General features: G+C 36.7%; 1 protein-coding gene across 5 annotated transcripts in view; it reads left to right on the top strand.

Moving 5' to 3' along the window:
* Positions 1-24,710, top strand: part of CACNA2D1 (calcium voltage-gated channel auxiliary subunit alpha2delta 1) — a 428,163-nt gene that overhangs the window by 206,877 nt on the left and 196,576 nt on the right. For all 5 annotated transcript variants that reach the window (XM_086474480.1, XM_086474471.1, XM_086474465.1 and 2 more), the window contains exon 5: positions 19,623-19,667. In XM_086474480.1, the coding sequence (XP_086330606.1) occupies positions 19,623-19,667 (45 nt within the window). The remainder of the gene's footprint in view (positions 1-19,622; positions 19,668-24,710) is intronic.

Genomic DNA, 24,710 nt, shown 5'->3' with positions numbered 1-24,710 from the left:
ACACCATTCATATGCATTATCACCTTCATTTTGAATGAGTCTTTAATGTACTTTCTGAACAAACATCTTATTAAAAGCAAGATGGACTATTGTGCTCAATTTATTAACACCCTGTAGGTTCTTTAGTATACAATAGAGTAGTATGATATGTAAGGAAAAGCTTTCTGCAGGCTGCTGTTGTGAATGTTTTCTAAGAGTTCATTGATTTTTTAACACAGATGGAGCAAACTAGTGTTTTGATCTTACCTTTCACCTTCAAATTCAGTTGCTAATGTAAATCTGTGATGAGTAATTCTTAGCATTGCTTTATTACCTCTGGGTAATCAATAAAAACAATTAGCAATGGACTTCAAGGATGCTGTTTATTTTGTCTGTTTATTGTTATCTTCTTTATCAAATATTTTGAGTTCAGAACTTTCAGCATCTTTCTCCTTTCTTATTCTTGCCAGTACAACCAGGATCTACCTAGTTTCCTCTGTTTCTGTCATCTCCTAGGCAAACTCATTTCCCCTGTTGCCTATCGCATCCATGTTATCCTGACCCCTTTTTTTGCACTGAATTTAGGAAATGTGCCAAAGTTTTGGAAAAAGGAGTATTAACCTGCTTATCTCTGATGGTTTTGAATTACTAATAGGAGGAGAGAAGGTCTTTTTTTTTTTTTTTTAATTAACAGAATATGCACAAAAGGTTAATCAAGACTAACATTCAAGTATAGCTTTTCATCATGCAGGCAGACTTCTAAGAGATTGAGTTATTCAGAAAATATTACAAAGTTTTGATTCTTACTTCAGAGAAGGAATGTCATTCATAATAGCAAACCTTAGAGGTTTGTTTTTTTTTTTTTAAAGCAAATTAGACCCCAAATATTTTTATTTTTTTTCCTCTCAAAAGGAGCAAGCTCTGGAAATATAGAGTTGCAGGTTTAGGGCTACATGTATTATTATTCATATTAAAAATAAAGCCTTTCTGAAATTTTGAGATGAGTGGGTTAGATTTTTGGAGGTAGAGATATTTGTGTTTTTCTTCACTCCTGTTTTTTCAAATGACAAAACCGCAGGAGTCGTGCAGACCTTGATGGCTTACGTTGTACTTTTGCCTCAGGATTCCTGTAAGATACCAGATGAAAATTCAGCTTATCTTTGTCATGACTCATCATCATTAGAAAGAGAAAAATGAAAAACGAACTAACATGGAATTTGGAAGGTTTACGTATTTAAAAGTTTATAGATGTCATGAAGTACCATGCCAAAAAAAAAAAAAAAAAGAGGTTTAATGGCTTAAGAAAATAAAAAATACAGCATTTTCCAAACAGTATATACTAAAGTGTACTACCAAGAAGTGATTTTCCAAGAACAGCGGCTTGTGCAGTAGTTGAAAACAGAAAATGTTTGATGTCTGTACTATTTTTCAGCTGAAAGACAATATAAATTTTAATAGGAGTTCATTCTGTGTAGACTTTAACATGCTCTGGGACTACTAGACAATCCTATTATTAAGAGCTGCATTTTGCTCAAGGGATTTGGAATTTTTATCCTTCCATCCCCTGAGTATACTGTAATTCTCATTGGAATTTAAACAAAAGGTGAAATAGTGGCTCTCTTATGTCCTGAAAATAATGAAGTGTCATTCAAGTAGTGGCAAATATTTCTGTAGGCTTGCCATAAAGCAAGAGATGTGCGTAATACAGACCAGAGAGACTCTTCAAAATTAGCAATATGTTAATGTTCTTCTACATCATGCAAAGAATCATTAAAAAATCCTATGTGATTTGACCAGAAATGTGGGCTGTTAAGCATTTGTTGACTTTTCTCCAGTTAATTTTTGCTATCAGCTGTGAACAAATCAGAACTGTATAAATAAATATAGAAGCAGCTCTAGGTGTCATTGGAGGGACATTAGGATTTAGCAAGTCTTGAGATCTCTAGGCCAACTCTATGACTGCCTGTAATTTACGTGTTTATGGAAAACACTATCATTCTCTTTTCATATTCCCATTTGGCAGTCCAAATTATACTGCACTGAAGCACTGTGTATTGTAACTCTCTTGAAAATATGAAGAATAAATATGACTATGCTAATTCAGAACAGATCTTTGCTTTTAAAAATGGATGAATAATCACTGATGAATAATTAATTCAGGTAGGATTCTCCTTTTAGTCCTTTGGGCATTACCACTTCTCCAGAGAGGAACTTCAGTTTTGCATTTCTTAAGTTACACATGGGAACAGTAAAACTAAGGAGCTTGGCTCTATTGATATTTTTCTGTGCTTGCACAAAATTCTGGAGTTTTCTCCTGCTAAATGTTTTTATGCTTTCTGTGTGATTTTTTCCCCCCTAAAAAGTGAAAGAATACTTCCAGCAAAAGTTTTCTACTAGACTGAATGATCTCCATATAGGCAAATTTAGTTTCATCTGATTTGCTCTGGGTATAGTAGTTTAAATGACTTCTAGATTTACAGTATTCTAAAATACTCGTTGAGGAAGTATGTAGTCTTGCCATAGCACTTCCACAGCTTTTTAATAGAACATTTTAGTTTTATTTTACTTGTATGTGCAGGTATTTTGTGTTAGGGTTGTGTTACTGTGACAAAGAGTGGTTTTTTTTCTTTTGGTGTGGGATATCAGCAGAAAAAATCATAGGCTGGATTAAGACTGAGGTATTTTCACAAATATTATCAATACTTTTGTTAATCCAAAGTGGTGGTTGTTGCCATTTCTGCTGCTGACAGCTGACTTGGAAAGAGATTCTTTTCCTTATTATAGGGGAGCACAGGACATAGGAGATTTAATTCAAAACATTTCCACTGTCTCTCTTGGTCACTCTGTTCCTCAATTCAATTCTGCATCAAAGCTTTCCTTCAACTGGATGCCATTCATAAAGCTTGGTGTTGAGGGAAACATACTAAGCCCTGGTACAGCATATATACGACACTAGAAAACAACACTTTCAAGTACAGACTTCATTGTGTAAGACATTTATGAAACATATCTGCAAAGATTTGCTAATATTAACATTGCTGCATAAAGCTTTCAGCTAATTTGAGCCATATTTTGGGATTCTGCATTCAAGGTGAAGAGCTGCTGTTTAAATGTGTGAGTGGTAAAAAGTCAAACTGCTGGGTGATGCAGGAGGTGAGGATCAGATATTTTTTGACTAGAGCCTGGGACTTGCCTGACGCCATAGCTCATTCAGCACTGCCTAACTCCTGCAAAGTGTAGGGTAGGGAGCAAAAGGCAGAAGGCCAGCAATGCCAGCCTGAGTGCCAAGAAAGGCTTTTGTAAGTGAAGTGACCCTACGGCAGCAGAAGCAATCTCAAATCTGTATGCTTTCCCGTGCTTAACCTGTTCTTGTTAGTACATATTTCTTGCCCAGAAGGGGATGGAGTCTTAATTCCGGCTCCTTGAGGCATTTCTCTAAGAAATAAGTTCAAGACTGAACTAGACTACATTTCTAAAGCTTACATCTATAAATCTGTGCTGTTGAATAAAACAAATCTGTGGAGCTGACTGTTGGATCAAGTGGCATAGATTGTCAGTGTTCAAACTAGACTGGTCTTGTGACTTCTCTCGGTGATAGCTAGGAGGCTTTAAGTCACAATGTGTGTGTGTTGGTGTACTTTTCTGCTTAAAGTTTCTGAAATAATGGGAAGAAAATGGTACAGTTTAGAAAATAATATTTTCGAGGCATTAAATTAGGGAGTTCACATGCTTCGGGTACTTCATCAGTTACATCAGGGCGTGTAAGAGTATTTGAGGGTATAAAACCTGTTGAGATAACATTGCAGGCATGTAGACAGCGAGACAGGGTATAACCTCATACAGACTTGCCTGCACAGTCAGTTGAGAATAGTTCCTGGTGTATGCTGTGCCACAGAATGTCTCCGGACCTTACTGAGCTGTACTGGGGACAGCTGTTGGAAGCACAATATGGATGAGCAGCAGTCTGTGTTCAGGGTTGATCGACGTGTTATCTTGAAACACAGTCATCATACTCTCTGTGGAGAATAAAACATGCTCTATCCTAAAATGTACCATGGTTACAGATCAGTAAAAAGCCTGTGTCAAGAATAAACACCAAGAGGAAATGGTGTTTGAGAGAAAACAAATTTTCTTTAGAGCAATAGCTATATAGCTGTAATGGATAAATCTAGCTTGAAAATTGGAAGAAGGAATGTTGAAGGAAAAAATCCATGAGTTTAATGAGTTTCTCAGACATTGTGCCAACAGAAGTAGGGCAAAAATACCACTATTTTTTTGAAAATAATTACTGTATTATGAATTTTGCTACAATTGTGAATTATGAATACCTTTTTTATGAAAAAGAACTATGACATGGACAGCAAGACTGGATTTCCTTTGCAGATTCATATCAGTAGGTTTTGCTGACACGAGAATAGTTCACGGAAGTGGTTATATGTTCTAGTAAGAGTAGAGCAGTGCAAATCCATACATCTAATTGAACTTGGGGTGTGTTTGTCAAGAGTAGTATGCACTTAATTAATTCATCTCCTCATGTCATTGTAGATTGATAAGGAAATATTAAAAGAAATTCAATGAAATATGCCAAAATCTTTTATCCGAGTGTGAGAGCTCTGCAGTGCTGTATTTGCACAAGTTTTAAATACTTTTAAATGCTTAAAACAACAGATCAAATTGTTTTCATTATTGCTTCAAGATAATAAGAGTTAAAACTTACACATTTCTGAGATATTAGACATGCTTTTTCCTATTTCTCAGTGTTCATAAACAAGACTGAGGTGATATTTTAAGAATCAGACAAGGTATAAGCTTAAACTAGTCCTACTTAAGTAGGTGGCAGGTATGTATACGTATATATCAATTGCATAAATTTTCCTCTGTGTGTATGCTTGCACGTGTATTTATATATGTATCTACATATGTATACGCACAAAAAGATCATCTCATAGTGTGTGTGTATTTGTCTGTAATCAGGTGCCCACTGTTAGATGAGTCTCTATTTTGCAGGTCTGCAAGGGACTAAAGCTGGGTTGATTCTCTCCCTCTAATCTACTCTTGTGAGACCCCACCTGCAGTGCTGTGTCCAGCTCTGGGGCCCCCAGCACAAGAAAGACATGGACCTGCTCAAGCAGGTCTGGAGGAGGGCCATGAAGATGATCAGGGGGCTGGAACACCTTTCCTGTGAGGAGAGGCTGAGGGAGTTAGTATTGTTCAGCCTGGAGAAGAGAAGGCTCCAGGGAGACCTTATAGCGGCCTTCCAGTACTTAAAGGGGGCCTGCAGGAAAGATGGGGAGGGATTCTTTATTGGGGAGGGACTCTTTATCAGGGAAGATGGTGATAGGACAAGGAGTAATAGTTTTAAACTAAAAGAGCAGAGATTCAGAGTAGATATAAGGAAAAAAAAAGATTACAGAGTGTGGTGAAACACTGGAACAGGCTGCCCAGAGAGGTGGTAGATGGCCATTTCCCAGAAACGCTCAAGGTCAGGTTGGACGGGGCTCTGAGCAACCTGATCTAGCTAAAGCTGTCCCTGCTCACTGCAGGGGGTTGGGCTGATGCCCTTTAGAGGTCCCTTTCAACCCAAACTCTTCTATGCTTCTGTGATATTCCATACCAAATAATGTCATGTTCAGCATATAAAGCTGGGGGAAGAAGGAAAGGGGAGATGTTCGGAGTGATTTCACTTGTCCTCCCAAGTAACTGTTACATGTGATGGAGCCCTGTTTTCCTGGGGATGGTTGAACACCTGCCTGCGAATGGGAAGTGGAGGATGAATCCCTTGTTTTGCTTTGCTTGTGTGTGTGGCTTTTGCTTTACCTATTCTTAACCGATGAGTTTTCTCACTTTTACTCTTCGATTCTCTCCCCCCTCCCACGAGGGAGGAGTGAGCGAGCGGCTGGTTGCAGCTTGGTTTCTGGCTGGGGTTATACCACAACTCAAGAGATGTATGAAATTCCCTGAAAGAAAGCAACTTGTGGCTGTGACAGTGCAGATGCTTATCTAAGCACCTTACCCTGCTAACAGAGGATCAGAAGTTTGGGTGTCTGTATTTCTTTGCTGTTTGTGGCATAAGCATCAAATACATGTCAAGTGAAAAACCCTGTTGTGATCCGCGGAAGAAAGCACAAATAACATGTCATTTAGTAAATTGTTAAGATAGAGAATGAGAAACATAATAGCAAGATGTTGATACAGCTCTTAAATCTTACTGCTTTTCTGCATGGATTTCAGCATACCAGTGTAATATAGCCAATAATTAAGAAGAAAAGTAATTATGTTTTAATTATTTTTGATATGGTCCTTTTGTTTGTAGTGATTAACTGGAGAAGTCTTCATCATTTTATGTTAAATAGTAAAATGAATGATATTTTCCAGCTGCTGGCTTGTCTCATGCTAGTGAACTGCCTCCGAAATAAGGTGTACTCATGGAGCTTTGCTTTATTGCAGTGACTGAGTGCAAGACATGCACAATATGAGTGTCAAAGCTGAACAATTAAATTATGATTCCTTCTGTTCTGTATTAATTAGGTGAGCATGGGATATTTCTTTAAGCCTGGCAGCTGCTCTCTGAGGTTTCTTTCCTTCTAAGACATCAGAGATCTTGCAAAATCATTTAAAGTAAAATCTTAACAAAGCTGGTAAGATTTATCTTTGTAAGAGGCCCATTAAAATAATTAACAGTCAATATGCCAGACACATTTGTTATGTGAGTGAACCAAAGTTACCTGAAAAGAAGACATTGCCTGACATGTTTTGAACTTTATTACCTTTTGATAAGGTACTTTTCACATTTAGGAGGAAATGGAGAGATTTGGTTGTTTTTTTCTAATTGTCAAACAAATTGTATCAGATAAGTTATAACCATTGCTTTTTTGTCTATTATAACTCTGTGGTATTTTGCGTGATTGAATAAACCAAATGAAGAGTTGATGCAGACAGGGAAAGAAATCAAATGCTTTTAAAAAATTGATTTGAGATCATTAATTTCATAGGTCAGTGTCAGCTGTGTAAGATGCGATCCAAAGTTTGGATTTGAATTTCATAATTTATATATTAGAATTCCTTCTTCCTGTACTACTCAGTATTGTGATACTAAGGAAAAAGTAGTGTGTGTTTAATTTCCGTGCAGAAATACAAGTTATAATCTCTTTGTATTTTAATTTTTACATATGGAAGAAAGAGTAAAGAAAGGGATATATAAAATCCTCTGCTTCTGCAGTTTAAGGGAAACTATGCAGGCATTTTTTCTATTCCATTAAGATTCTTTAAAGACATTAATGTTGTCTGGATATTTTTGCTTAGAATTCAGTTACAGTGACTTTGTGTAATATATTCCTTGCCATGTATTATTTCATTGTGAAGAGAGAGAGAAGAAAATTAAATAGAGGAGGAAATTTCCGTTCCTGTGGAACTGTTTCAACCATTGGATATATTCTCAAAGCATATGTTTATAAATATAAATAAATATAAAAATGTAGTCTCATGTTTTCATCTTTCATTTCAAAGCATTTTTAAAAATTAAGATGAAGACATATATTTTGTAGTAATTGATATTCCATGGAAAACAATGTTTATCAGAATTAAATCTATAAGTTCTCTGTGAAAATTTAAAGAGGAGGATGAAAGAAACATTGTTTTGGTAATGTTGGTTTGGTTTTGTTCAGTATAATTTCAGTAGGGAAAATATTTTTACATTTTGTAAACTTACATATTATATACAGATTGCTATATTATATTCAGTAACAGTAAAATATTTGGAGCCAAACATACTGAAATAATTTTTTTTATTCCTTAATTTCTTGCCAAAATGGACATACTCATAATTAAATTTTGCTTTTGTGTTTAAATTCTTTGCCTTCATATTCTTTAAGATCACATGATAGTTCCTGGAGTTCTGAAAATTAATCCAACTATCACTTCACTCATAATTGTGTCAAATTTTAAAATAATTGCCAGCACTGATAATTCAAAATTCCTGCAACATTTTGCAAATGCGTATGACAATTTTTTCCTTTGTAGTATTTGTTGTTTTAGTGTCATTAACTGTTGTGCAGTGCTCAAGGAAGTAGGAGCTTAAATGATGGATTTAAAACACAATCTGCAACCTTTGAATAAAAGCTCAATTCTAGTCTGAAAAAATATGCTTTATGTATCAGACCTGTTCTGTCAATGGATTTCCACTAGCTGCAACGCAAACTTCATGACACTGATTGTAAATAAGATTGTTGGACTTAGGTTGGATATATTTAGATTTTTTTCATGGTACAAGTGTGGAACTAGAAGGAAGAATAACCTTTTTTATAGAATAATAGTGTCCATTTCATTGCCAGAAGCAAAAAAAATCTCTTTAAGAATATACTCTGCATTTTATATAGTTGTTCATAATTCCTTAAATGCAAAATTTATAGTTCAGTTACTTATGGCCATCAGTTGTTTACAAATTACATTTGTAATCTGTCCATTATGAAGCCAGAGGCACAAGGACAATATAAATGTGGTTGTGTAATAGCAGCAGCCAGGGCTTGTGGAGTTCGCTTTTGTGTAGTCCATTCTCTATGGTTTTTTTCTTACCTGGCTATCATCTGATGAGAACACAAGCAGTAGGCAAATCAAGGTTTCTTCACAGGGAGTCCTCGTCTCCTGTCATGATCTGTCATCATTTTTCATTATTTGTGGCTCTGCTCAGCACTAATCAGTTTCTGATTGACTCCAAGTGTGGGCTAAATGAATACAAATCTGCATGCAAAAAGTGACAGAAATATCATTTTAAAAATAGACACAAGCATTTATCCTCAGGTTCTAAATTCTGGAGTTTGAGATTGTGAAGGTCCAGAGAGATATCCTAGGGACTGCTGACCTCAGTGCACACCTGGGTTTGGATAAGCCTTGGAATATAACTGATGTTTTCAGGCGCTATTATGGATCGCTGAGAAGCTAGACTGAGTTTTTTCCTCCCCTGTAGTGTCATATGCCTAAAGTTTGACTCCTTTTAAATATTTTGTAACCACTGATTGCAGCATTCCTAAACATGATCTTATTTGTTTGCTGTCATGAATAGAACACCGTAGCAATGTAACAAAAGTAAACTCATTTTCTTTAGGACCAATTTTAATATAGGTTTACCCATTACTTGGTAAAAAATAGTTTCCCCAAAGATTCTTGCAGATTTGTTGGAGTTGGAGAACTGACATATATTCTATCTTCAGTGCAAGAGATGTAGCCTAGTTCATTACATCCTAGCACGTATATAAGTATGAGTTCAGAACGCCAGTTTCCTGTGGATCTGATTTAAACCCATTCCAAATTGTTTAACTAGGCTCCTGTACTATGCTGATCCCAGTATTTACAATCTAGATAATATGCAATCAGCTTAGACAATTTTTTTCATTATTAGTTATTTTATTTTTATTTTCTTTCAGCAACTAAAGAAAGTAATGCTGATTAAATCAAAATAAACATACTTTGCTGCTTTAATTAAACAGATTGGATAGTGTGATATAGAGGTTAATTAGCTGCTAACAAATTAATTTCATTTTCCCACCTGGAAATCTGCTTTTTAATCGAGTGCATTTTGCCTTAAAAAAAGAAGGCATTTGCAGTTCCTTGTACTTTGAGGAAGTTGCTGTGATGAGAAGATTAGCGGTTTCCTGAACCTTTTGGAAGAATATATTTACCAAAATTAAAATGGATGTAAAAGATTTTTGTCTCTCAGGGTTGTCTCTGGCTACCTTGCTTTTGACTTAGAGGACTGGAAAAGGAATATAGAAGATGGTTATTTGTATCGCTTTATGTATGTAGCCAGGTCTTTGAAACTTGGTAACTCCAGAAGTCTCCTTTTCATTTTCTTTTCTTTTCTTTTGCTTTATTTTCTAGGATCAAAATCCTAGAATTTTTTTTGTCATTCTTTGGGGAGATGGTAAGAATATTGATGGAGGTTTGGCTGGTAGGAGAAGTAGAGAATAACTTTTTGAATCTTTACTTTTCATTATCCACCGTTAAGGTAGGCCAGAAGAATGTTATAAATCTCTCTTCTACTTGAATGGGAATGGATATTGATTTTTGGTGTTCCTATCCCTTGGGATTCTAGTAATATCGTTTGTGAGTTTCTATTCATAACATGAAACAGATATACATACTGGGCTTGTTCCAGAGTCTGTTTGGTTGACTGGAGTTTCAGCTCAGACTGAAATAAAACGGTTTGAAAAAGTATTTGGAACATAGTGTGAACTGAAGTGAGTTGTGTGCAAAGTTGGTGGTATTTGCTACACTGCCCCTATATCGTATTCTTCCTCAAGAAAAAAAAAAAAAAAATCTGCAATGTTTAAAATTGTAAAACAGTAATTTTAAAAGTTAGGTAAAGGAGATTAAAGCCATTTTAACACTTTTTTCCAAGTGACTGCAGGTCTAGACAATCAAGTAATCAATTCCTAATAATAATAGGGATGATATAAGAGCAAGCGCTTCTTATCCTGCCCTACGGGTTACTACTGATATGGTTTGCATCAGGGATCCTGCCACTGGTTCTTTGAATCCTCAGTGTAAAGAGATTTGGAGTTGAAGTTTTGTTAATGCCTATAGCCCTATTTTTGTCATATGGAGCTGTTTTACTGAATAATCCCTTTCAAAGGTGGAAATAACTACCTATCCCTAGACATTTTTCTCCATAGCCTTACCTTAAATGTGGAGATCCTGGCTGATAGATTAGCTCCTGGGCACACATAGGATGGAAGTAAGCAAATAATGCATAGTGATTCTAAAAATAAATTGGTACTTTTCACTTGAGAGAAAACCAAAACACAGAAATAGTTTGCAAACTGCCAGAAAAACAGCAGTCTTGCCCGATACAAAGCCTGTTTCTCGTCTCCTGTTAAAGTCTACAGGGGAGATTCAGTTTTCAGACATGACAGGTATCTCCATCTGCTCAATACAGGAAACTTTCTTCCCTTTGATCTGCTGAAAATAAGTGAGTATAAGGTTTTATAGACAGGTGTCACAGGATGCCAGTCAAATCAGTCCATGACATTGTCATGTTTTCCCAGCATCTCAGGTGTTCTCTTGTCATTTACTGATGTCACAGCCTGTACCAAGGCTCGTTACTCCTTGTTTGCACTGCCATGTGTGTCATAGCTCACCACACTCAGCCTTGTGCCTTTGGCCATGGCTCATTATACTGGACTCTTGATCAAGGCAAGGTCACAATGCTCCTATGAGCTGTAAGCGTTCAGAAGCTGTAATAGCATAATATACAATCTCCTATTTGTAACACATACTTACTGTTACAAGTATTTTCATACTGTGCCTGCCTTAAGCCATCAAAAATACCATCATTTTGTAAAATAACTTGCCTCTCAACTGGAGTCCAGTGTATATATACGATATGCATTTAAATAGGTTTTGCATTTTTAAAATGCATGCTATCTTAATGTATTTCTTCACCAAAAATTCATGTTTGATTTTTTTCGGGTTTATTTCCAGTATATAAGTTTCTGAGTTATAGCTGGACCATTCACATTAAATATACTTCACAAAATGTATCATCAGTCTAAGTGAGGAACCAAATGTTGGTTTTACTACATGATGTACTCTAATGCAGAATTCAGAGTTGAGAATAATGTTCATAGTAATTTTTCTAAATAGGAAAGCCCTATAACTATACTAAACACATGGTCAGGAGAAGGGAAGGAGAGGGGAAGAGGAGGTGAGAGCAGAGCAAGTGTCCGTTCTTTTTCTAATTGTGGCTTAATTGTTCTAATATATTTGGCTGTCATTGATTATTACATGTTGAAAAGAATGATGTATTCAATGATAGGAAGTACCTCAAGTTACAGATGTGAGAGGCTTCAGTTTATGGGTCCTGACTCTGTGAATGTGTGAAGTAGGATCCAAACTTCTCAGAGATGTGAAGCCTTAGGTTCTTCAAAGGTCCTTGCAGAAATAGGTTATTAAGGTACCGAGAGAATATTAATGTTGGAAACTCAAGTACTTCCAAAGTTTTAGATTCTTCCGAGTTTAGACTTCAATTAACTTCTTAATTATCTCAGTTTTTAACTCAGATGCCTAAATTCTGTCCACCGTCAGCACTGCAACCTTTGGATCCAGCCTCAGATCAAAATCCCTCAGAACTGATGTCAAGGGCTTGAAAGTGCATTTTTCATATAGTGTATGTTTATCTGGAGTCTGTATCTGTAAATTAATCTTATCTGATAAATTATCTGTTTGTATGAGGGTTGTATGTTTTAGTCCCCCTGTCTAGCATGCAGATGGTTAATAAATTATTTATCATTCTGATGCATCTGTGAATGGACAAGTGACCGTATCATGAAGGTTGTCTGTAAGTTTGAAGAATTCCAGACTGATAATTTCAGTGAAGGAATAACCTCTAAATGAATGCTGAAAGAGTTGATCTTTCTCACCTTTTAAAAGAAAGTGTATTCTGTGACAAAGTATATGCAGCACCTTTTATCCTTCTTTATGTTATTTCCTGTAATCTTCACCTTCATCTTTTCATTCCAATTATGTCTCAGTAGAATCTTGAGAAAAGCCCCTTACACGATCTGATGAAAAAGGCTTATCATAAATTATAGTGCTGACCTGGAAGTTTTTAATTAGTGTATGAAATTTAATGTTCTGAGAAAGTAGTTCTTTAATCAAATTATGTTTTGGGGAAAAGGGTCTAACCCAAGTGACTCATTTGCCCCTATTATGGGTAGTATGGAGAAATATTTCTAGACTGCGGTGTTATTGAAATGCTTGAGATTTGTACTTTTTTTTAAAATATTTTTATTTTTAAAAGATCTAGTCTCTAAGTCCTGTTTGAAGATCCTGTTTTAAATGCATTTTCTAACCTATTTCTTATAGCCCATGTTCAGTTATTGCAAATAACTTAACTATATTGCCTGACTTTGTGTTCCCTTTAAAGACAGGAGGTAAATCAGTATTTCTACTTGTGGATATTGAAGGAAAAAAAAAGTTAGGAGCTGTTAATCCCCTTATTTTACCTGTGCCATTTCACTTATGTAAAATTACAAAGCTATAACAAAAGGAGTTGTAGAGTTGGCATTCTTTCCTATTTTCCCTATTTGCAGGGTTTTAGTCCCTAAAGTTATTCTCTATAGAAATAAATGTCATGTTTTATTTGTGGTAGGCCATATTTAGCTTTCTTTTCTGAGGAGTCTAATTGTGCCTTAAACTGCATGTCAGACTATATAAGGGATTAAACTAAAACTATCTGGCTTATTTGTCTTAGGATTTATTAGGTTGTGTTTAAACCTTAATTACCCTAAAGGTATTAGAGTGAACAGTTTTAATGCACATCTTTATCCAAGGGGATACAAGAAAATGTTTTTTGAAGTTAAAGCAGATTTTACCAACACTTACTGATTTATTTTTTTTTAACATTTATAGGTATTTACACTGATTTCATCTTCATGTCTATGAAAGATTAAATAAAACAGTATTATTGGTATTTTTATTGCTGTATGTTGAGCAACAGGACTCCCAGTTCTTTCATTAGTCTTCTATGTCTTTTCAAAGTGTGTGGGATTAATATGATTTTAAAATGTTCTCCAAATTTGTATCTGTCATTCTAAAGAAGTTATTTTTAAACTGAACTGTCAAAATCAGACATATATTTTTTAGTAAGGTTTGTTTTTTCTCAGTTTTTGATTTCTTACTCTACCCCATTAGCTGCAGCACAAAAGAATCCTTGTAGGGATTGCTACCAGCAGGTTAACTGCAATATAAAGGAGCTTTTATATGTTGCCTCTTTTTGGTTGCTTTAGCACATTTTGTATAAAATACATAGAAGTCATGGGAAGTATGCTGTTTTAAAACAAATTCAAATAATCATATTTGGCCTTAATTTCAGATTTTAAAACATGCACTAATAATTATGCTTTAATATACATTTACAATATAATCTGCTGCATTAATTTTAAGTTTCCCTCCAGTGGTTCATTGAACAAAATGTTTGAAGTGAAGTATGGAGACGTTTAACAAAAACTTCTGTTTTCTTTTCTGAAGAAGTTTGTTTTCTTCTAACATCTCTTTAGCAAATAAAGTAATGGAAAGGAGTATTGTTTTTTGCTTTCACATTTTATCTACAGTTGTTTTGGAATTGTTACTTTTAGGAAAAAAGTGTAATTGGTGATGTCTGTCAAAATTAACACATTACGTTAATTTCTTACTACATGAAAAGCTGCAGAAAACTGGTTTCTCTGCCTCACGCTTTTTTTTTTTTTTTTTTTTTAATAATTTATTTTCAGGTAGTTCATTATAGTGTCTTAAAGTTCAAGAATTCATTTCAGGCCTTCAGCCTCCTACAGAAGCCATTACCTGGCAGTGATGACAAGGAGCTTTCATCTTTGGCACTTGGTAGAGTAAAGAAGGATGTATAGCTTTTACCAACAAAATTACATAGATAGATTATCATATATTATATTATTATACATAATTATCTGTAGACATAATTTCATCTGCAGATGTTCTGAAAGATTCTGTTTTCCCATGCTTTTCTGCTATCTGATGAGTCTGTGTGTTTCTTCAAATCTCTAGATATAGAGATCAAAGAGACCAGAGAACTTGGATTCAGTGTGGTGAAATTTAGGGGGTTATTAATACTACCCAACATGTAGTGTTTCCCATTGGAATAGTTTCATACCCAGAGCTGGGAAATGATGTACTATTAAAAGGAAAAGCAATATAAAGGCAATGAAACAATCTAACTTCAGCAGATAATAATATCAATGAAAGTGAGGAAGAAAGAAGATTATTAGGATAGAATAGAAGAAAATAGTAAGAGTCACAAATAAAACATTTATGACCTGGTCCTTAATGTACTTTTTATATGCCTTGTGTGTCATTTTCAGATACTGAAACTCTTGGCTTTGAAAGGGGAATTAATGACAGTGAAAAATACCCTTCACCTTTCCAACTGCATAGATTTTCTAAACTTGTATACTGATACTATGCTAAAGTTTCTACTTTATGCACATGGTCTCCTAAAGTCATTCTTCCATAAATTCAGCTTCAGGACTGTCTTACTAAATCCCTTCTTTCATGAACAGAAGTAACAGGATTTACCCCTCTCTCTCATACCATTACTGGGTAAAAACCAGAAATAAATATCTAGGGTATTTACGTTGTTTCTTGCTAAGTGTGCAGTATTACCTGGTGGCAGAAGTGTACAACTCTGGGAAGATTCAAATCCTTTGTGTTAAGAAGTTAATAAATAACTAAACTACTCGCTTGAGAACAAGCCACAGAGCAATTTGTTCTTGTCAGCTAGAAGTGGTTAAATTATGAAAAATTGTCCTCTAAAGTCCAACTGATCCATGAATCTAATTTGTGAACTGTACAGCATTCAGTGTGTTGTAGCACTGCATATCTCATATTTTCTGTGTTAAGAGCAGTGAGATATGACCAATGTCAGTGTTAGTTTATGCATTATATAGGTAATATCTCCAGGCAGGGTAATGAACTACAAGATATGAATAGCCTAATAAAATACCTAATTCATTTGGGGGGCAGGGGTTATTTTAATTAACTTGTAAATGTTTCCTGTTTCTGAAACATAATTCTTTAATAGGCTATTTAAAAAATACTGTTTAGTCCAGAAGTAGGTAGCAATACTGTGCCAGCTTTGATTAATTTAAACAACTAGATAAAAATGTAAAAGACAGGGGAAAATACAATTGTGACAATAAAGAATCATTTTGTTTAAGTAAATAAACAGAATTGTATGCGTAGCGGACAGTGTTAAAAATCCGATGTGTTAAGTGATCCGACAATAGGGTGTACTGTGGTGTGAACTTGAGCAATGGGTAGGGGCTGGTGAAATAAACTGCTGTCCAGCTGAGAGTCAGTACAAGAGCAGGCCTAATAAAATTGTGTTCTATGAAAATGCTCCTATTTAGAGTGAAAGCACTAAAAAAAACCTGTGTATACAGTACGTGGGTCATTGCCTGTGCGGAGCGCCTCCGGAGGGGCGGCTGATCAGGGCCTGGCGGGTGTTGCTGGCTCTGGAGCTGCCAGGGCCGTGGTGGGATGTGCCAGGGGCAGCAGCGCTGGTGGGAGGCCAGAGCAGAGGAGGCCTGCATGTTGCGCCACCTGCCAAAAGCGGTTGAGTGTTTATGGATAAGAATCAGGGGGAAGGCCAACAAGGCAGACATTGTGGGGAGAGAATGTCACAGACTGCTCAGCCAGGTTGAAGAGACAGATGAAATATTCTATAAGCAGCTGGGAGAGGCCTCACAATCGCTAGTCCTTGTTCTCATGGGGGACTTCAACCTACCAGCTGTCTGCTGGATATACAACACGGCAGAGAGGAAACAGTCCAGGAGGTTCCTGGAGTGCATGGAAGAGAACTTCCTGACACAGCTGGTGAGGGAGCCAGCTCGGGAAGGTACACCACTTAGATACACACAAGTCTGTGGGGCCAGATGGGATCTATTTAATATCTTTATCAATGATCTGGATGAGGAGATTGAGTGCACCCTCAGGAAGTTTGCAGACAACACCAATTTGGGCAGGAGTGTTGATCTGCTTGAGGCTAGGAATGCTCTGCAGAGGGATCTGGACAGGCTGGATTGATGGGCTGAGACCAACTGTATGAGATTCAATGAGGCCAAGTGCCGGGTCCTGCACTTGGGTCACAACAACCTCATGCAGCGCTACAGGCTGGGGGATGAGTGGCTGGAAAGCTGCCCGGCAGAAAGAACCTGGGGGTGCTGGTTGACAGCTGGCTGAACATGAGCCGGCAGTGTGCCCAGGTGGCCAAGAAGGCCAACAGCATCCTGGCCTGTATCAGCAATAATGTGGCCAGCAGCAGTAGGGACGTGATTGTGCCCCTGTACTCAGCACTGGTGAGGCCGAACCTCGAATGCTGGGTGCAGTTTTGGGCCCCTCACTACAAGAAAGACACTGAGGTGTGGACAGTGTCCAGAGAAGGGTAACAAAGCTGGTGAAGGGTCTGGAGAACAGGTCTTTGAGGAGCTGCTGAGGAAACTGGGATTGTTTAGCCTGAAGAGAAGGACACTCAGTGGAGACCTTGTCTAAAGGTAATTAAAGGTAATAAAATAAAGGTATTTAAAGATAATAAAATCTGAGAAAATTCAACACAGGAGAGTCTGACTGTTGTAGCATTGAGTGGATCCTGCCAGCTCTGTGGAAACACTGTACCATGTACAGATGTCTCAGGCACAGATATGTCATTGGTTCAGCTATCTACTAAAGGCTGTGTTTAGTCGTCCTAGAGAAACACACTCGGGTTCTGCTTCCTCGCATGCAAAGAAGAGCAATGAAGCTGGTGAGGGGTCTAGAGAATAAGTCTTATGAGGAGCTGCTGAGGGAACTGGGGTTGTTTAGGCTAGAGGAGGCTGAGGGGAGACTTTATTGCTCTCTACAACTACCTGAACGGAGGTTGTAGTGAGGTGGATGTCGGTCCCTTGTCCTAAGTAACAAGTGATAGGACGAGAGGAAATGGCCTCAGTTTTCGCCAGGGGAGGTTTAGATCAGATATTAGGAAGAAATTTGTCACCGAAAGGGTTGTCAAGCCTTGGAACAGCCTGCCCAGGGAAGTGGTGGAGTCACCATCCCTGGAGGTCTTTAAAAGATGTGTAGATGTGGCTCTTGGTGACATGGTTTAGTGGTGGACTTGGCAGTGCTAGGTTAACGGTTGGACTTGATGATCTTAAAGGTCTTTTCCAATCTGAATCTGTGATTCTGTAATATCCAGATAATATGTCTATATTACTTTTCCTGGTCTCATTTTTCCCGAACAACAACTTCCAGGGAAGAGGTTGTAGGGGAACTGCTCTAACATGAAATAAGGAGCTGTGGTGAAAGTAATATTCTTTTGCCCTCTCTTCTGAAGTTAAACAACTTTTTTTTAAAGAAATTAAACAGATTGTCTTGTTACATAAACACTTGAGCTAACATTTCCAGCTAATACCACTCAGAGTTGGATCCTTGGGAGTTTTAAATGATGTCGGCTAAAGAATCACATGTCTTTTTGAACAGATGAAATTATTTACAGAACAATTATTTTATGCACAACCAAGTTTAAAGTGAAGAGGATCCGAAGAAAATTGAATCTTTTGCCTCTTCCAACTTACTTGAAGACTTCCAGAGGCATTACATGGTCTTTACAACAATCAAGTGAATAAACCATTAGCTTTGGTCTTTAATGGTGAAAAGAATTTCCTCCTGTGTGTCTAACAAACTGAGGTCTTGCTCAGTGTCTTACTCAGACACTGATATAAAACCAGCTGACCTGCCGATAGAACAGTGTCCTGATGGAAAAGTGGAAAAGAGCATTTTGAGGGAAAAGGAAAGAGGATGAATTTATGTTAATAGTATTTACCTCAAAATGCATTTAGCTCGTGTATATTATATTATATTTCATGTTTGGATCTCAAAAAGGTCACAAAGGAGAATGAACAATGTCATTGTTTATGAAGTAAGGAGAATGATGGTTTATAAAGGTGAACCGCATTACCTTGTAGCACACGTCATGGTGCTTTTTTAGTGCGAGTAGTAAATGTTGTTGTCTTACCCACTTGAAAAATGATTACTGAAATAATTCTTTCCTGTTGATATTTATAAAAGAAAAAAAACAGGTTTTGTGGTCAATTCTTTGTTTAGACACATAAATCCAACGTTATTACTATAAACAGAAGTCAAAATATAAATTAAGGCTATTTTTGGAGGTTAACAGTAATTGCCTGTTTTAAACAAGCTGCTAGACATGAGGAAATATAACTTCTTTTCTTTGTTTATTCAAAATCTCTAACAAGACTTTAAAAAATGTTGTGTGTATGTATGTGTCTGTTTCGTACATAAATGCACGTAATAATTGGTTACTTTCATTCAAAAATCATAGAGCACATTACAGCAGTTCTATTTAGTGGAAAGCTACTACAGTGAACCTAAATCTTTAAGGCTTTTAAATGGTTTAAAAATATTTAAAGAGAAAACAAATCTATATTCCATAGGAAATACCCTGATTTTCAAACTGCTGTAGACGTTACACTGAATGAAGCTTCTGACTGATTTTGTAATGGAAACTGGTAATCTTCTCCTTCATTACTTTGCTTAAATTACATGGTACAGTGTTTCCACAGAGCTGGCAGGATCCACTCTATGCTATAACAGCCAGACTCTCCTGTGTTGTATTTTCTCAGATTTTATTTTCATCATGGGAGGTGAATAAAACAATAAACGTGTGTGCAACAAATACTTAACCCACTTAGCAATGCCCATGCATCGTTGTGCCTATTGCCTGCTAGATGTCATGGTGCATAAATCACCTAATTGCATGGGGAGAGAGTCATATGTCTGTAAAACAAACAGCTTCCAAAAGTCTTTTACGAGCTCTGGATTTTGTCCAACACTGTCTGTACTTTTCTAGCTGTTTTGTGAGTGACTGATGTAGCTTACCAGGGAAGAAACATTAAGTGAATGAAGTTAAACATGAGCATGGGAAATATTAAATGCAACAGAGAGCAAGCGAAGGTTTGATTCTGCCATTTCAAAGAGAATACATGAAGAAATGCGGGTTTATTTTAAAATGTACTTTAGTACAAATTATTGCTAGTAAACTTTATTCTCTCAGATTAACAGAATTACTTTTCTTTCTCTTACAGAATAATGATATAATCTATTACAATGCAAAAGATGATCAGAATGACGTAAGTAATGTTTCTTTTTGTTTCACTGCCTGTGTTCTCAGAAAATTAGGGGATTGAAAATATTAATGAAACTCTAAGACTAGTATTTAAATATTTTGCAGAAGCAAGAAACCAAGAAACTTAGAAATGTCTCCAAAATATTCCTCAAAAGCCAAATAATATTTTGTATTCTAATTCTCAGTTTCTGTCTTCACTCATACGGTCTGAGTTACTCATCAAGAAGGGAATGTGCTGCCAGAAAAAAGATCCTGACAGCAGAATCATTCACTTTTTGAAATGCAATAAAATCATAATAATAGGACTGGAGAATCAACATGATAAATGTAAATAATTTACTTTACTGTGAAGGAACCATTTTCTGGCCCTATTTTCCAAGCTCATGTTGTCTTGTTCTGTATTCTTTGTAAGTTTTTTTTTTTCATGAGGGGAAGGGGGATGTAAAATGTTACTAATAACTGTTTTCATGCACTTTGTGATAACTCATATGACTGTAATAAGCTTTGGGGAAATTGAAAAGCCAGTCCCAAGATTTAGACAAAATGTATGATAATTCAATTCCTAGTTCTTCTAAAACTCTTATTTTAAGTGGTTTGAAGTTTCCTGTCTGGCTTTAACTATTAAAAATCTTGATGTCTTCTGGGGAGAAGACAAGTTATCCTCACCTTCACTTGAGATAATACAACTACTTGTCTTCATTATAGATTTAATTTATAAAACCATAGAAAAAATGTTGTAAATGTATTAATCAGAATTGCCAGCATGCTTAATTTGCACTTTTTAATCAAGTATCCTTTAGAGATTGATGGCATCACTATTGTAATTGATGCTTCTGCTGTAAGGCAATTAAAGGAGGTACATAGATCATGTCAAACAGAACTATTTGATATGCTTATATAGAGTCACGAGTACTGAAATTCAGATAGAACAAAGTCTACTCCTGAGTTTTAAAATTTGCATGCTTTAAGTAGAATTTAGTACAAGTAACCTAAATTTGAAAGATAGTGGTCTCTTCTCATTAAATTAACTGGTATTGCAGGTACTAATCACTTCTGGAAGCAGAATTATAAAGCTTAAACATTGGATTTTGAATCTAAATTTATCATATAGTAATGATAGATTATGGTATGAAGTAAAAAGCCCTGCTGTATATGTCACGGTTAAATAGCGTTGGGAAAGGTCTTGAGGTCACTATGTCTACAATATAAATCCAAATCTGTTAGGCAAGACAGGAAAGGAAATAGTGTTCCGGAGTTACTCTTACTTTATTTGACTTTCATCGGGAATTATTTTTCCCCCAGGGGGGGCGGAAATCACACAAAACCCCCACAAGAAACAAACCAAAAAATTTTATTTCATCAAGTGTCCTATTTGTATTTCTGTTTCAGCTTTATTTCTTTTTGTATCTTTTTGAACTCTTGGAATTAAGTTTATAATAACCTGTATTGTCGGGTTAAGAATAATTCCATGTGAGTCAGGGCCAATCTGTCAAGAAGCAAGTGACACTGTAACATGGTGTCAGTAACACAGAGTTCAATACCAAAACCCAGCTTAAGTTATTATTTAGAAATGTTTTGAATCACAGTGAAAAATTTTAAGTCCTAAGAATTTCAGCTTAGTACGCTGAAATGGTTTGCAGATCTGTGCTGTATGGACTGTATAAAATACAAAAGTATAACACTGAGACTGCAGTTCTCTTTGAGTTGCCAGTATGTTTATAGAGCTATACGTGCTGAAATAAGTATTTTTCTTTCCTTCATAACAGTGCTTAAATCAAAAGGTTAAAGAAAGAGAGAGAAGTAAAAAAAAAAAAAAAAAAAAAAAAAAGGAGGTATTTGCTTTGTTTTGCTTTTAATCTCTTTATTTAATTCTAAGTCTGGAAAACAATGTGAAGGGAAAAAATACCAAGGAAGTACAGTACTTACAAGCTCTGTTTTTTTGAAAGAGTATGCTTTCTGTCAGTCATTTAAGCTTTCATGGCTAGCTGATCAGAAGAAATGTTTTGACTTAAGGAGATACCGTTTAAAAGTTCCCCATGAGTTCTCGTTACACCATGAAAAGAGACAACAGTTTCAGATCTCTCAGGCACAGATACCTCATTGGTTCAGCGTATCTACTAAAGGCTGTGTTTTGTCGTCCTAGAGAAACACACTCGGGTTCTGCTTCTTCACATGCAAAGAAGAGCAACGAACCTGGTGAGGGGTCTAGAAAACAAGTCTTACGAGGAGCTGCTGAGGGAACTGGGGTTGTTCAGTCTGGAGAAGAGGAGGCTGAGGGGAGACCTTATTGCTCTCTGCAGCTACCTGAGAGGAGGTTGTAGTGAGGTGGGGGTCGGTCCCTTCTCCCAAGTAACAAGTGATAGGACGAGAGGAAATGGCCTCAGTTTTCACCAGAGGAGGTTTAGATCAGATATTAGGAAGAAATTTGTCACTGAAAGGGTTGTCAAGCCTTGGAACAGCCTGCCCAGGGAAGTGGTGGAGTCACCATCCCTGGAGGTCTTTAAAAGACGTATAGATGTGGCGCTTGGTGACATGGTGTAGTGATGGACTTGGCAGTGCTAGGTTAACGGTTGGACTCAATGATCTTAAAGGACTCTTCCACCCTAAATGATGCTGTGATTCTTGCTGTTTAGAAAAGGTGAATATTTTATAGTGATGCTAAATGTTATCCTCCTTCAGCTGCAATATTATTAATATATTAATTCTAAATAAATTAAAAAAAAGTTTTATTTAGATTATAGAAAAAAAACAATTATTTTAGACATGCAGATTTGAATCCCTTTAAAAAGAACAGTATTTCAGGAACCACTAGCATGCAACTCCTATAAAAGTCTCTTCCATGTGTTTTGATTTTTTCATTGTTAAAATTCTTATGCAAATACTTTATAAAAAATTGAAAATGTAGGAATTTTCCTTCATCAGTAAAGTTGAGGCTGATTAGATAAATGCAGATTAGGAATCCAAGAAAAATTGGTGTTGTAATTGTAGCACTTTGTTGGGAATAGAAAGTTGTGGGTATGCTTATGAATAATTTGCATGTCAGTAAGTGGTAAGAATCAGTTAAATACTTTTTGATAAAACACAGAGTGTGAAAATAGTTGTGTTTGTGTCTGTGCTGCCATTAGGATCAGTAATGTAACTTGAAAGAAACAGCAGTAAGGGTAAGATGGTCAGTGATCTGATACTGAATTTTTTTTGAGAAAACCTGCATCCAGGTGTCAACTGTGTATGCAGACACCACAGACTCTTCTCCCCTGTTCCTGCCTGAAAAAATGCTTGAGAGGACCTAGGTGCCACCCTTTTTTTTTTTTTTTTTTTTTTTGTAGAGACGGATTTTAATAGAATCATCTCTGAAGCACTGGGTAGTAAAAGTGCTTTGGCCATCTATTCTTTACTGTCTCTAACGAATTGGGTGGTTTTTTTCTCTTTCACGCTCTGAGCCTTCGTTTAATCACAGGACATGATATTATATCTCTCTTTCAGTACAAGTAGGAATAATTAGTAGCAGAAAGTTATTTATTAAAAATTAGGTATCAAAGCTAGTCACTGTGGATACCTCTAAAGAGCTGTTCAGTTTATTCCAAGACAGATGTCTAAGGTCAGCTGAGTCACTTCTAGGTGTGTGCGTCTTTCTGTTGACCAGGTTCCCTTTTAGATCTTAACTTTTAGATGTTGAAGGATTTGAAGAAATTAATCTCACAAGTCCTGCCTGCCAGTTTTTATGTCTCCACTCTTCCTTTTAAAATTATAGCTTTATCAGAAGAACAAACCTCTAGCTTAAATTCTGTGTATCTTTTCTGATGTATGTTAATATGCTGCAGTGTAACTTGGTTTCCTTCCTTCTGTTTATGTACCACATTCAGGAGATCCTTCTCTCTCATTTTTTATCTGCTTTCTCTATGGGCCTTTTCGAATCTAATGACCGTGTTTGCTTAACTTAAAAAAAAAAAAAAGCTTGTGAAGGCAAATCATTCTTTGGCCTTTCGATTTCTCAGTCTCCCAGATCAAACAATCAATTTGTAACCCCTTAGTCCATCAACCAGTAATATACCTTTTGTACCTCTTTTCCTACAACGGCAGTTAGAATCTACTTGCTTATTTCCCCCACAGCACTGCATGTAATGTATGAGCACTTCATGATAATTAATGAGTTTTATCCTCACAACAAGGTAGGAGGTATTATATTCCCATTTTTCATATCTCATAGCAAGATAATGGCCAAGCTTGTAATTAAATACAGGTGTCTCAGGTGTCCTTTCCCTAGAACCCTTTCAGCTTGATAGATTGCAGTCCATGTCGTGCACTTTAATTTGGAGGTGTCAACTACTTGTGTCGTATTTGGACAAATGCTGCAGTGCTTTTATTGGACACCTGAGTGGTACCACATGCCCTTTTCCGTAAGTTTTAATATTGCTTTGCCTGTTTTCTCTTCTTGTCCTTTCTACCCGACTCTATTTATAGTAATTTTTTGCTTCGCTCTTCAGTTCTTTCCTCTTTTTTTTGTACTGGTCCTCTTTGTTTCCATTTTATTTCTGGTGATTCCACATCTTCTTTATAGATTCTTTCTGTCAATATCTGAGCCCACCCAGCCAGCAACAAAGCACCATGCAGGCGATCGCTCACCCCTACCCCGTGCGCTGAGGGATGGGGAGGAGAAAATACAACCAAAAGACTCCAGGGTGGAGACACAGGACAGGGAGGACTCGCTCACCAGTTATGGTCACGGGCAAAAGACAGCCTCGACTTGGGGAAACAACATCAATTTAATTTAAACCACCACCAGCAAAGATAATGAGAGATACAACTAGGTCTTAAAAACAACACACCTTCCCCACACCCCTCTGGTCTCCCCGGGCTCAGCTCTGCTCCCTCTTTCCCTCCAGCAGCGCAGGGGGGTAGGGAATGGGGGGTTACAGTCAGTCCGGCACAAGGGGTCTCTGCTGCTCCTTCCTCCTCAGGGAGAGGGCTGCGAAGAGCTCCACCGCGGGGTCCCTCTCATGGCAGACGTTCCTCCACCAACTGCTCCAACGTGAGTCCTTCCCACGGG

This window comes from Leptosomus discolor, chromosome 1 (genome assembly GCF_034619465.1).
Source record: "Leptosomus discolor isolate bLepDis1 chromosome 1, bLepDis1.hap2, whole genome shotgun sequence".
NCBI lineage: Eukaryota > Metazoa > Chordata > Aves > Leptosomiformes > Leptosomidae > Leptosomus > Leptosomus discolor.
Note: the sequence above shows the minus strand (reverse complement) of the source record. Positions and strands in the feature narration are given on the sequence as shown.